This window comes from Triturus cristatus, chromosome 4_1 (genome assembly GCF_964204655.1).
Source record: "Triturus cristatus chromosome 4_1, aTriCri1.1, whole genome shotgun sequence".
NCBI classification, from domain to species: domain Eukaryota; kingdom Metazoa; phylum Chordata; class Amphibia; order Caudata; family Salamandridae; genus Triturus; species Triturus cristatus.
This window is the reverse complement of record NC_140585.1, coordinates 953,290,111-953,303,524: the sequence shown is the minus strand read 5'-3', so window position 1 is coordinate 953,303,524 and position 13,414 is coordinate 953,290,111. Positions and strand designations below refer to the sequence as shown.

At 43.6% G+C, this 13,414-nt stretch overlaps 1 protein-coding gene across 4 annotated transcripts in view; it reads left to right on the top strand.

Annotated features, from left to right (window-relative positions):
* The window catches only part of LOC146855889 (protein NEDD1-like), a 305,997-nt gene that overhangs the window by 130,761 nt on the left and 161,822 nt on the right, over positions 1–13,414 (top strand). For all 4 annotated transcript variants that reach the window (XM_085650678.1, XM_085650679.1, XM_085650680.1 and 1 more), the window contains exon 6: positions 10,539–10,765. In XM_085650678.1, coding sequence (XP_085506804.1) covers positions 10,539–10,765 — 227 coding nt within the window. The remainder of the gene's footprint in view (positions 1–10,538; positions 10,766–13,414) is intronic.

Genomic DNA, 13,414 nt, shown 5'->3' with positions numbered 1-13,414 from the left:
AAACTACCAGGCTCTTAGAAGCTGACTGTTAGCGAGATGCACACTCAACAAAGTATTAACGAGAGAGCAAGATCCCCCTACCGCTCTGTGGAAGTGTCGATTATCAGCAAGGGATACAAATGTGGTGAGGATAGTATTATGCCTGGTGTCCAGAAGACATATAGTCCAGGCTGGTCCTTGTCGAGAAACCACAAAGACTTTGAAAAAAAAAAAGGCGCGCATTCTCGAGGTCATGGACAAAAAAGAAAGACAGGACTGTAAATATTCGATTATGAGCAGCAGTCGATGAGGGAGCTCTGTCTCTCTATTGAGGAGTCTCTAACTCCAGGGAACGAAACCAGAATTTATATAACCAAGATATCTATCAGTTCATAGTGTGTACCTGTGCGGTAAACATGCAAACATACCCGTTTTTTCTCTCGTTAGAAAAAATTTATATTAGGTTCCCTAAATCAAACAAGCATTTGCAATGCAATAGGACTTGCATTTACGCGAAACCTATTGCATTGCAAACAGGAGCGCGGGTGGGCAAGAAGGCATGAACAATGGAAGCGCTTGGGTGAAAAGGCATGGACTGCGGGAGGGCACAATCTAAAAAAAACATACTGTGCAACACTGGAAGTAAAGGGGCCAGTAGCCATGGAAGGCTATAAATGATGACATGGCCGTCATAAGGAGGGACTAACAAGCCTAAAACCAATCTGAAGGCAACATTTGAGACACAAGCCAATGAAAAAGATGAGCGGAGAGTGGGTGGAGCTTCCACCGAGCTTCCACTCCATACTAAATACTGCATGCCTTGCAAAGAGAGCAGCGCTGGCGCTATAGGCTCGACCTTAAAATGAAGAAGAATCTACACCATTCATCAATTATTATGAGGACAACTGGATTGGGAGACTAATGGGTTGAGTCACCTATGGCAGCCACATTTCAAGTGAGTGGTGGAATTTCCACTCGACCTGTCCGATCTTCTTTGGGAGGCCGCAGGGCGGACCGAGTTTACTAGGTCTCAGCCATGGTGGTTGAGTTTGTTTGTTGTTGGTGTTCTATGTTCTTTTTAGAGACCAAATCAGAAGGTAAAATCTTTAATTGGGACGAACCTACTGTGTATCTGACCGGCACTTCATTGTGGTAGTCTGAAATCACTCCTAGTTCTTGTTTAACTGCAAACAGTGATTGGCACCTTTTGCCTTAAATGATTATAAATTCAGATCTCTGGTTCCACTTATTCAATTTTTCTCATCTTGTCATTGTGTTTATAACATTTTACTTTATTTTAAATTGGAGTAGTATTTTTACTGTGTTTTGTTCTTGACTTGTTAACTGTTTAGTACTTCTAAATGCTGTACACATTTTTGTTAAGTTGGATGTTGAGCCATGTTTAAATTATTTAAACATTTGTCTGGGTAGGTTAATGACTTTACTGCTTCTGGTGGACTACCATCCACCCCAATTAATAAACCATTTTCTACCACCCATTATTTCCTATAACAATTGCTGCATAATTGAAATAGAAAATAAACCATTTCATATTTGTTTATGCAGTGTTAAAATGTATATTTATTTATCATATGTAAAAATGCTACAATGTTTAAATTACATAAAACTGGATCATTACATCCATGTATGCATTTTTAAAAATGAAAGTTCATTATATTTATATATCAGTATTTCTTGCTTATTGTAATTGATCTGATACATTTCACAAACATTTTTATAGAATAATGCACACAATATAGTTTTTTAATAACTGTATACAAAAATATACTACCAGCAATTTGTGATGATTTGACTCCCAATATCTTGACTATATGTCTGATTTAGATCGTGGCAGTACAACCACTGTCCTGCTACAGCAGCAGTCCCAAGTAATCTGTGAGCTGACGGTGGTCTGCCCACCCTATTTAGATGTTGCCGCAATAGACAGGAGACTGCAGCAGTCTTCTCTGCTGACTAACAGTACTCCATTGCGGTCATGCCAGCGTGTTTCTGCCAAGCCCATTTAGATGTTCCCATTGTGTTGCCAGTGTCCTGGTGGCGGTATTCTGATGCCGGTGTCCTGACGAAGTGAGGCCAAGGTCGTGTGGAGACACGCAAGTACAATTTATTTTCAGCTCAATATACCCATCTGTTGTGAATCTGCTAATATGTATATGTAGGTAAGGTGTACAGCACATATGTTTTACATCTAGCATTGCACACTAACATCATACACACACCATTGAATGTACACCCACAACAACACCCACCACAAAAGCCTACCCCAGATGCCGGCATCGTGGTCCAGTAGCAGCAGCACAGGAGGGACCTGGATAATGACGGTCAAGGCAGAATCTGTGGTGGGACCCTGACAAAATGGTGTTTTCACCTCTATTTCTTCCATTCCGCCAACTCGCGCTTTGCGGTTTCTCCACCACAGTTGCCGTAATGGAAACGCACACCATAATCTGAATGGATGGAATCTTGGCGGGATTCCTTTTGACCGCAACTTCCATCTCTGACGCTGTTGACGCAGGAGAAGGATTCTAGCGGAGGCAGCGGGACTGCGGTGGTTTTCCCTTCAGTGATCAGCCAACATCCATATCAAGCGGGCAGACCACCAAGGTGGCACATGAGAAGACCATCGAAAAGAGATGGTGGGACCAGTCCCTCCAAGATTTAAATCAGGCTTATGTATTATTCCTGATGTTGAACTAGTAGTAGCATGATGCAAGGCCTGAAATGTAGAAGGTCCAAGATGGCAGCGTGGGGCTGATGCTGTCCTGCACCTCTCGGGGCTGAGATGGACAATGCTGCATGTTCACCCACCCAGCTGAGGAACGGAGGAAACTAATGTCTGGTTTGCTATGAGTGGTTTCCTGGATTGGTGTTTCTTACTATACTTATATCACATATCCCCCAGACTGTGATATCTGCACAGCAAGTCAGCACTGACTACTATAGACTTTCCCTCGTTTTAATCTATCTGTAACTTGCTCCAACTTCATAGGGAGCAATACAAGAAGGACTCACTGGCTTTGAAGACCTCTCACTTGAAAACACAAGTTGTACAAAGGTAGATGTCTAAAAACATGGATGTTCTCCATGGCCACCTTAATGACCTAGAAACCCAATCTGCTAGCTTGGTGGCATCCACACAAGATATCAAAGACCAAATAAAGCAACATGACGGCAGATTGCAGACCGTCTCAGAATCTGGAAGATGTTGAAAACTGAATATGGTGCAAAAATCTCTGCATATTGGGGATTCCAGAGGGTAACGAAGAGAAGAACCCAGAATGTAAATTGTGTATTTATCTGACCAGTCTTTCCTCCAAATTAGCGACTGGCATATAGACTGGCATAGATTCCCTTTTGCAAACCTAATAAGTGACCGGCCACTAACTTCCCATGGGCAATCTTGATCCACATAGGGAATTTCCTGTTCTGCATCGTATCTTCCATATGGCACATCCAAACAAGTCGATTGACGCTTGAGGACTGGAGTTCTTTGTAAGATCTGACTTTTGCTGTGAGACAGTGGAACATAGATGTCATCTACTGAAGCCAATTTCATCCTTCCAGAAGCCTTGGGCTATGGTTTCATTATTAGCGCCGACCAATCTGAACATATGTTTCAAGGGCCAAACAATCTATTGCCAAGACTGAGAGAACCCAGGACTTGCTGACATTATGGGGTGAATCCAAAGACTAGCTGCTTTCTGACTTGGATTCTACTATCTGAGCTGCCTCTTAATGATCAATATTGGTTTCTTAGCATTGTCTCTCTAAATGTTGTATTGGATTCTCTGGGCTATGACCTGTTATTAAGCTTTTCACCTTTGCATGCTCTTTTGCCATATACATTTATACTTGATTCAGTTCCCCTTCCATTTGCATGCTTTTTGTTTCTCTCCCTTTTTTCTTCTTCTTGGGTCATTGTACTTATTGCCCTTGGAGGTGGGGGCTGGTTGTCAGCTGGGTTTACAACTTTATGCATGGGGGTCTGTGTGGACTCACACCAAAAATTTCAATAAAGTCCTACCTAGAAGAGTGGGGCAGAAATGGGCTTGGTTGGTGTGGAGTGGGAGGGGTGGTTGGTGCTTGGTGACTGGGAAGTAGGGGTGGGGTGCAATGGACTGCAGCTGGCTTCGGGCCAATGCCCAATGATTTTAGGGTACCTATTTGAGCTAAAAGGGGTAAAAAGAAGAGGACTAGTACCAGAGGTAGTCAAACTTAATCATTATATCATGTAAACAACCAAGGCCAGTGTGCCAGGTGGAGCAGGTATGGAGCCTATCTAGCTGTTTGCGTAGCGTTCCCATATAATGTGGGTTAGACCCGACACCCTTCGGTGGTAGTCCACCAAACTTTTTGCCTTTTTTCCTCCTGTTTTTCTGAATTTGTTTTGTTGACCTTACAACTTTGCAACTTTACCCCTTTTACCAGTGCTAAAGTGCTTGTGCTCTCTCCTTTAGACACGGTATACCCAATTGCCACACTTAGCTTACTTTTAAATCCCTAGTAAAGTAGTACTACATGTACCCAGAGCCTTTACATTAAATGCTATTAGTGGGCCTGCAGAACTTATTGTGCCACTCACTTAAGTAGCTCTTCAAAACATGCCACAAGCCTTTCATTGCAGCCTATGTGTGCAGTTTTAATCTTTCATTTCGACCTGGCAAAATAAACATTTTGCTAGGCCTAAACCTTCCCTTTTAATACATATGTCACCCTTATAGTAGGCTCTAAACAGCCCGTAGGGCAAGGTGTGTTATATTGAAAAGGTTGGGCATGTACTTTCAAGTTCTACATGTCCTAGTAGTGAAAATTCGTTTTTCACTATTGCAATTCCTATTGCTACCACAGACTAACCTTGGATTACCTCATTACATTTAATATAGCTTTATATCCCAATGCTGAGGTTATGGCAGTTGTGAATGGCTCTGAACCAGAGTTATAGGCTGAAGCCACAGGCGAGGGCCTCTAAGTGAGGGTGAGGGGCTTTAACAACAGGTGTAGCAAGAGGCAGAAGAGCTAAAAGGCTATAAGAACATTCCACTCACTAATGGTAGAATGTTCTAAATTAAAAAGGGAGAAACATGAAGACAAACAGTGGAATGTTGGAGCTTCGGCACTATACCTGCCATTATAAACTCTGAGCCACTCCATTGTCTTCAATGGAGCTTCCAATTTTCTAATAAGTGTTAAAGATTGGGTTACTGGTTGACTGGGGTGTGAGCCCTGGTCAAGCAGCAACCACAATCCTAGTCATGGTAAGCCACAAGCACACCCCAAATGAACCTGTGCTTGGCACAGAGCAGTCAGGCTTAATTTGGAGGCAATGTGTAAAGTATTTCTGCAACACTTCAAACACTAACACAGTGAAAAACACCACACAAAATCCCATATCAGGGTAGAAAAATAGAAGTTCATTTAATAAATAAAACAAGACCAAATGAAACAAAAAATCAGAACTGGAATTATGAATTTAAGCATTTATGATTTTTTAAAGAATAAACGGAGCACGATAGAGCTCAAGCAGAGCACGATAGAGGGCAGGTCAGATACAGTCCCAGATTAGTCTCTATGAAAGTTTTCCATCTCCAGTTTTCTGCCAAGAGTCCCTTTCACGCCTAAAAAGATCGCTTGGATCAATGAGAGCGTCGCTGGTGGTGTTCGATGAGGAGTAGACTGCGTCACGGACGGGCGGAGTGGTGCTTCACGTTGGCGGTCCACATGAGCGATCAATGCTGTCTGTGTAAAGAGACGAACGTGTGGCAGCTCATGCTGATTTTCCTCTTGAGCAGTACGGTTCCAGTGCAAACAGGTCCATCCCTATTTGTGAAAAGCCCAGAAGCTTGAATTTAGGAGCTTGAGTGTTCAGGAACCCACTGAAGATGGCTCCAGGAGCTGTGTGGAGCCTGTTATGTCCCTGACGCTTAGATCAGGAGGCCAGCAGATTTGCCCTTTGAGTCTCTCTGGGGTCATGGGTTCAGGATAGGTTGCAGGTCAGGTCTTCCTCCACAGGCAAGAGAGCAGCAGGCAGCGGGTCAGCATAGCAGGTCAGCAGTTCATTGTAGAGCAGCAGTCCAACAGAGTGGCAGTCCTTGTAGCAGCACAGCTGTTCTTCCTGGCAGAGTATCCACAGGTCAAGAAGGGTACTGAAGTGGTGGTGTCTGATGTCCTTCAATTATACACTGGTGCCCTGGATTTGGAATTTGGGAGAAGCTTCTAGACCATGTCTTTGAAGTTCAAGAAATTCCGTGCCTGTCATACCCTTACTAAAAGCTGGCTGCATGACAATACAGGGTCGTCAAGCCCATTATTCAGGTGTATGTGAGGCTGGGCCCAGCGTCTCCCTCCCATCCTGCCAATGATGGCCCATCCAGTCACACCTAAGCTTGTATTGTGTGTGGATGTCTAGGAGCAATAGTCAAATCCCTACTAGTCATGTGACTAGGGGAGATAGGATGCAGGAATCAAATGACTAAGGCAAGAAATGCCAACGTTCTAGAAGGGGCATTTTTAGAATTGTAATTTTGTATCCAACTTCACTTTAAGTTAGGAATTAAAGTTAGGATTCCAGAGACACCAACCTTGAAGGGTTATCTCTTCCCATTTGGAAATTACATTTATATAATTTACTAAGGCAACTCCAATGTTATCCAATGGGAGTGATAAGCCTTGCAGTAGTGAAAAACAAATGTAAGAGTTGTTCACTACCAGTACAAATAAAACTTAAAAGTACATGTCTACGTTTTTTTTAAATACACAGCAACCTGTCCTTGAGGCTGTCCATCAATCACCCTAGGGGCGACTTCTATGTATTAAAAAGGGAGGTTTGAGCCTGGCTAAGGGTTTATTTTGCTATGTCGGCATGGCAGTTTAAAACTACACACATTGGCAGGCTTAGACATGTTGAAAGGGCTACTTAAGTGGGTGGCAAAATCAGTGCTGCAGGCCCACTCGTAGCATTTACTTTAGAGGCCCTCGGCACAGGTAGTGCACTTTACTAGGAACGTATGAGTAAATTAAATATGCTAATTGGGGATAAGCCATGTTTTAAGAAGTGCGCACATGTACTTTAGCACTGGTAAGCAGGGGTAAAGTGTTCAGAGTCCTAATGCCAGCAAAAAAGAGTTCAGAAAAAAAGGAAGGAGGAGGAAGGCAAAATGTTGGGGGCAAGACCAACCTAAGGCTGACAGGTGTAACAATAAGCAATATCTTTTGTTTGGGACAGGTAGGAAAACCATGTTTGGTGTCTGGCGAATTGTAATTTAAGACCATCTTTAATGGTAAAGTCAGATTTTAAGTTGCAATTATGAAAATGCCACTTTTAAAAAGTTGCAATTTTCTTGTCCTAACCGTTCGGTGCCTGCAGCCTGTTTTCTGGATCAGATGACTAGGTTTAGTTAGCAGTTGACCTTTTTTGTTTTCTTCCCAGACAGCCACACAATAAAAGGCCTGGGTGTTGGCAGATTGGACTATCCAAGGCAGGATAGGGGGTGGAGCTGTGCACAGTCCTACTTGCACTGTAAAGACACTACCTCAGCGCACACACAGAACTTCACACTAGCCTATTGGGACTGCAGATAAACTGGGTCCAGGACAGAAAGGCATGACATTCCAAACACCTCTGTGAAGGGAGTAGGGAACCCCAGCATATTCTCCCATTTCAAAGTTACCAACAGGTATAAAAACGAGACCCTCAGACCCACTCCTCAGTGCACTCCTGGGCCTGTGGATACTACAGAAGAAAGACAGCCCTGTTGCCAGAGAACTGCCCTGCTGTCTGAGAAGAAAGACTGGACCTGCGCCCTTCATCCCAAGATAAAGTGACTCCAAGGTCAGCAGAATGACCTCCTTTTCTGAGGTACAGGGACAAAGCAAGCTCCAGAGGACCCTCTATAACTCACAGGCTAACCTGTTGCACTAGACCTGCCCTGACTTGCAACTGGACTTGCCTGAGCCCTCCTGGCCTCTGCTGCAGTGAGTTCCTTATCCCAAAGAGGTGCCGCTCAGGTCTTGAACCCTTGGTGTGGTATCAGTTGAGCTCCTCCTAGAAAAAAAGGAGAAATCCTGAAGTTTTGGGCTCTTTGCGCCAAGATCATGTGGCCTGCACCGACCGCCAATGTGAAGCTCCCGTGAACCCAACTCTTACCACTACAGTTATACCCAGCAACGCAAGATCTGCATCGGTAGCCCACATTGACCACCCACGCAAAGCTCCAACCATCTGACAGGATCTTCGTGCTACAGCAATGACCATCCGAGATGCTCCCCTGCGCCACGCAGCCTCCACCATCACAAACCGGACTATTCGCACTGGACTTTATTAGGTAACATTTTAAGCTGGACTAACCTGGTCCCTGCATCTGGCCAATGTGGTCGGCCTGAAATTGTGATTTTTACCCAGTGTCACACGCCCAGAAACCCAAAAGTGCCGCTTGGTGCTTTTAAGCACTATACTTATCTTAAATCTTATACATCGCTTATCTCTGGTTCTATTGATTGGATTTTTGTCATTTTGGTGTCAAATAGTTATAACATTTTACTAAATTGGTGTAGGTCTTTTCTTGTGTTGTGTTTTCATTTTATTTAAGCCTGACTGCTTTTGTACCAAGCTACCACTGGGCTATGCTCAGATTAATTAAGTAACTTTTTGTGGTTCCCCCTGATGAGGATTATGGCTGTTGCTCGAGTAGGTTATCACCTCCCTCAACCAACAGCCCAATTTCTCAAAATATGTAAATGTATGACATCGAAACTCCTTTTTTTTTTTTTTATTTATCATCCTGCTTCTCTAACGTACTGGCAACCGTCAAAGCTACTAATGGGCTCATGCAGCAAGAGAGGGGCTTGTAACTGGACTAACTGTTTTCCTTTTACAATTTGAAATATATCCTTAAATTACTTCCATCCAAAATGGTGCTGTGGCAAACACAGAACCGGTGGGAGGTGTCACATGATATGTTATGTTATTGTTTTTTTAAAGCGCTCAGGTGCATAAAAGGCATCTTGGTGCTGGAATAGGGCATATGGGGCAGTTTCACAAAGTCCCTGCCGTGTACATATCAGCTTGTATCCCCCCCCCCCCACCCCCGGCATATAAATCTGTGACCTCAAATTAAGCACCATCCTGTGCCCTTGGGCTGAACATTATGCAGCCCTCACATTAAGCACATCACCGAAAGTTGCCATGAGATGCATGATTCGAGCTACCCTTGTGCAGATCACTCTATGCTCTCCTGTTTCACTTCACTGTGTGCTCCACACTGATCAACTCCTGCGCGCTGTGCTGTGTCTGCTCACATATTACTTACTGTTGACTTGATACCCATATGTGTTCCTGAACACTTGTTGGACTTTGGGAAAATTTGTGTCTGTGAGTGTATTATTGTGTGCATGTTCAATGTGTGCAGGAATATCTTTATTGATTGCCTTTACCTGCATGCATTATACAGAAGCCAAAACTACTGGCTTTGTCATGGCTTAATATTCTGAGAGTTCTATTCAGCCTCTCCATTGTCCTTGTCTAGTGAAATGCCCCCCATTTTCAGAAATAGATAAGTAAATCTTACTCTGTGCCTCAAGTATTATACTAAAACCAGTGAAACCCCTTGGTTCTTGCTCATATCACAAAGTACTTATTTGGTGAAACCGTGCAGGCGTTAAACATTTCATTTAAAGATTGTTCGAAGGCAACACCCATGTAGGGTAGTGTCATTTCCTGCTCATTTGTATAGCAAACTTATCAGCCGTGAGGTTATCCAAGCGCTGTGTAGAGTGAGGGAAGTGAGACTTTAGGGTAAGCCTGGGTGGAGTACAGGGAACTCCGCGAAGTGCAACATAACCTTCCGCTGAGCTACGTGGAGCTCTGCAAGCGGTGGAGTGCATTAGAAATATACAGCTTGCGGTGATTTTCAGCACCGGGTGTTTGTCCGCACTGTGCAATCATCGCGAACGCCATCATGCACAGCGCAAGCGGGCACTGCTTCCTTTCTGCCTGTCGAGTAGATTTTTTACTCAAGCAGCAGCTTTCTCAACGCGAAAGGACGGTTTCTCAACGCGAGTGGCCGTGAGCATACCTGACCACTCGCAATGAGAAATCCGCCCACATTGAGGAATCTCGCCGGGAGGTTGATTTTCCACGCTCGCGCTCGCCATCTTGACGTCGATGATAGCCAATGAGAAAAAATTGAGCCGGCAATGGGATTTTCCTTGCTCGGCATTGACGACCGCGCGCGTGAGAAACACTGCTCCCGCTACGTGGAGCAGAGTTTTTCAGAACTCCAAGAGCTCTACGTAACTGGGAGTGCAGAACACTCTCCAAGCGGAGTACACCGCCTAGGGTTACTTTAGGGACATATGGAACACAGTCTTCCTAACCAGTCGAGAACATGGCAAGATCCATGGAGAGGAGCAGATAGGAGGAGCTCACGGGTAAGGAAAATGGCTGCTGGCATTAATTTAGTTTTCGCTTTTTTATAAAGCACAAATTTGAAAAAAGAAAACAAAGTAAATGCGTTCTGATTACGTGTATCCTCTCTTTTCAGCCTATTCGACATTTGCAGTACAATCTGAAGCAGCATTTACTTGGCAGTGTGTCTGGCAGTGGTACTGTGACCTTGTGGGACGTAAATACTCAGGACTGCTACCATACATTCGAGGATGCACACAAGGCTTCGGCTGCACATATTTGTTTTTCTCCCATTTGTGACCTCCTGCTTGTATCAGTCGGTTCGGATAAAAGAATATGTTTCTATGATACTACAAAAAAAGAGTAAGTATTTATGCTATGGAATTTTGTTCTGTTGTGGATGCCTCCCTGGTAATTGCAATGAATTTAAGGTCCCATGACTCTGAAAATATGTTTGAAATATCGTTCATCCAATAAAGTTATTCCAATTAGTTAGGACTTACAATAAATCCAGCAGCATGGTTCCAAGAATGTGTAAACCTGTTGTAGATATCTGTGTTTAACACTCACAGGTTTGCTGCTTTTATGCTTCTAGGGTAGAACGGTGAGTTGCACTGGGTAACCTAGCAAAATACAAGTAATGCATTTTATAAATGTCAAGAGGAAATTAAATACAGATATAATGCACCATAAAACTAGTCAATATTAAAGTTTGTTTGCTTAAGCACATACATTTAGGGTGTTCACTTTGAATATCAACACCTGAATATTGATGGGACACAATATCGAGGAACAAAATATTGAAAATAAGATATCGACAGGTAAGTATCTCTAGATTTTCTACCTCCACATATATGTACCTTGGGGATATATCCATGTGTGTATAGATATATGTGTGTATATAGATATGTATATGAATAAAATGTATATATTTTCAAGGTACATAGATGTCGAGTTTGGAATAGTAAATCTGTGCTTCCCAATATGCACTTACTTTTCAAAAATTAGCTCCTCAAGATTCTGTCCTCGATATTCTTGTACCGCGACATTTTGGGGGTCAATATTCTGTAGTGTGACCTTTGGTGTACAAAGAACCAAGGAATTATGTAAAGTATGTACAGAAGTTCTTTGCATGCCTTGCTGTTCAGTGGGAACCCTAACTCTCAGGAGGTAAATGTTTACTGCAAGCTCCTTGTATATCAGAGGTTAACTATGACATTTTTGGGACCCCTCATTAAATTTGTCTGGACAGTCCGATTGATGTTCTAGATTGGAGAAGCCAAATCAAGCCTTGGTGAAAATGTCTCTTACCTTGGCCCTTAATATGGCCTATTCATTTAATTGGTTTAACTTTAGTATGTCCAAGGCCTGGGCAGAACTCATGGAATTTCACTCAGCGGAATCACACTGAGGTACAGAAAAACTAGGCAAGATGCGCTGAGTTCCACCAACATGCCGAAAATGCACATTGCGCTGTTTGCACTCCGAACAACATACAGGAAAATGGAGAAAATGTACATTAAAGTTTAAACACAAGCTCCCATCCCTCCCAAAAATGTGCAAACTTTTTCCCTTACAAAATCTAAAAATGTTAATGCAAAATAGGCCCCGACTGCAACTCCAGGCCTCTAGCAATAACATTTTTAAAAAAAGTTAAAAAAAAAAAATACTGGTGCATGCCCTCCATCAAACACCAAACATCCAAAAGTTCTTTAGCTTATTTGATTCTTTTACAAAAAAACTTAAAATCCAACGTGTAAGAAATCGGGTTGTTGATTAACTGGGCTGGGAGACCGGGTCAAGCAGCAACCACAATCCTTGTCATGGTGGGGCACAATCCAACCCTTAATTAACCTGTACTGGTAGCTTGGCACAGAGCAATCAGGCTTAACTTAGAGGTAATGTGTAAAGTATTTTTGCAACACTTAATACAGTGAAAAACACCACACAAAATGGATTCCTGATCAATATAGTAAAATAGAGCTTTCTTTAATATATAAAAGAATACCAAAACAACAAAAATCCAATCGTTCGAACTAAAGTTATGCAATTGTAAAGATTTTAGTGAAAATAGCCCCACAAAGCACTATCTCTGGATATCTGGTCACTTCGCTGCCGAACAAAACACAAATTCATTCTGACCGCAATGGAATGCTGGTCGACTACAGGGACCCAGTTAGACTTGCTAAACAAAGTACCTTAAATACTGGTTTGGGGAGCGTTGGGAGGATCCGTCGAAGATGCGTCGTGCAGCCGAAGTGAGGCATTGGTTCCAAGTTGCGGCGATGCTGTGGTGCAGGGTCCTATGTCGTAGTGAAGGACCCCATCAACGTGGACTGTGATGTAAATTCCAGTGTCGAGGATGCGTCACACAGTTGAGGGGATGGGTTGGTTTCGAGGAGCTGTGATGCGGAGTCCGGCATCATCTGCGAGGCTGCCATCGACTAAGGCTGTGAGGGCCTGTGCCGAGAGTGCGTCGCACAGTGGTGATTCTGATAGGTAGCGATGCAGGTCTTTGTGATGGGTCCAATCTATGCAGTATCATCTGCATCGCTTCTGCTCAGGTTTGCACCACACAGCAGAGGAGATGCATTGGTTCCGCCAGATCACAGAGGCTGCCAGAGCACCTCAAGCCTACTTTCAAGGGTCCAGGATTTGATTGCACCATTTGGCAGGCTAGACTCACAGATGGCAGAGTCCAGGTACAGATGCAATGTTGTTGGGAGCCTGTTATGTCCCTGAGGATGCACATCAGTAGGCCAGCCAACTAGTCCTTGGAGTCACTCTGGGGTTCTGGGTTCAAGAGGTGCAGGTCCAGTCCATCTCACCCAGGCAAGAGAGTGGCAGGGCACCAGTACAGCAGAGTGGCAGTCCTCACAGCAGCCCTTCTTCTTGGCAGAGTATCCACAGGTCCAGAAGTGTACTGAAGAAGAGGTGTCTAAAGGCCAGTATTTACACCCAGTTGTGTCTCTGAAGTGGGGAGAAGCTTCTAGAGGCAGGACTTTGAAGTGC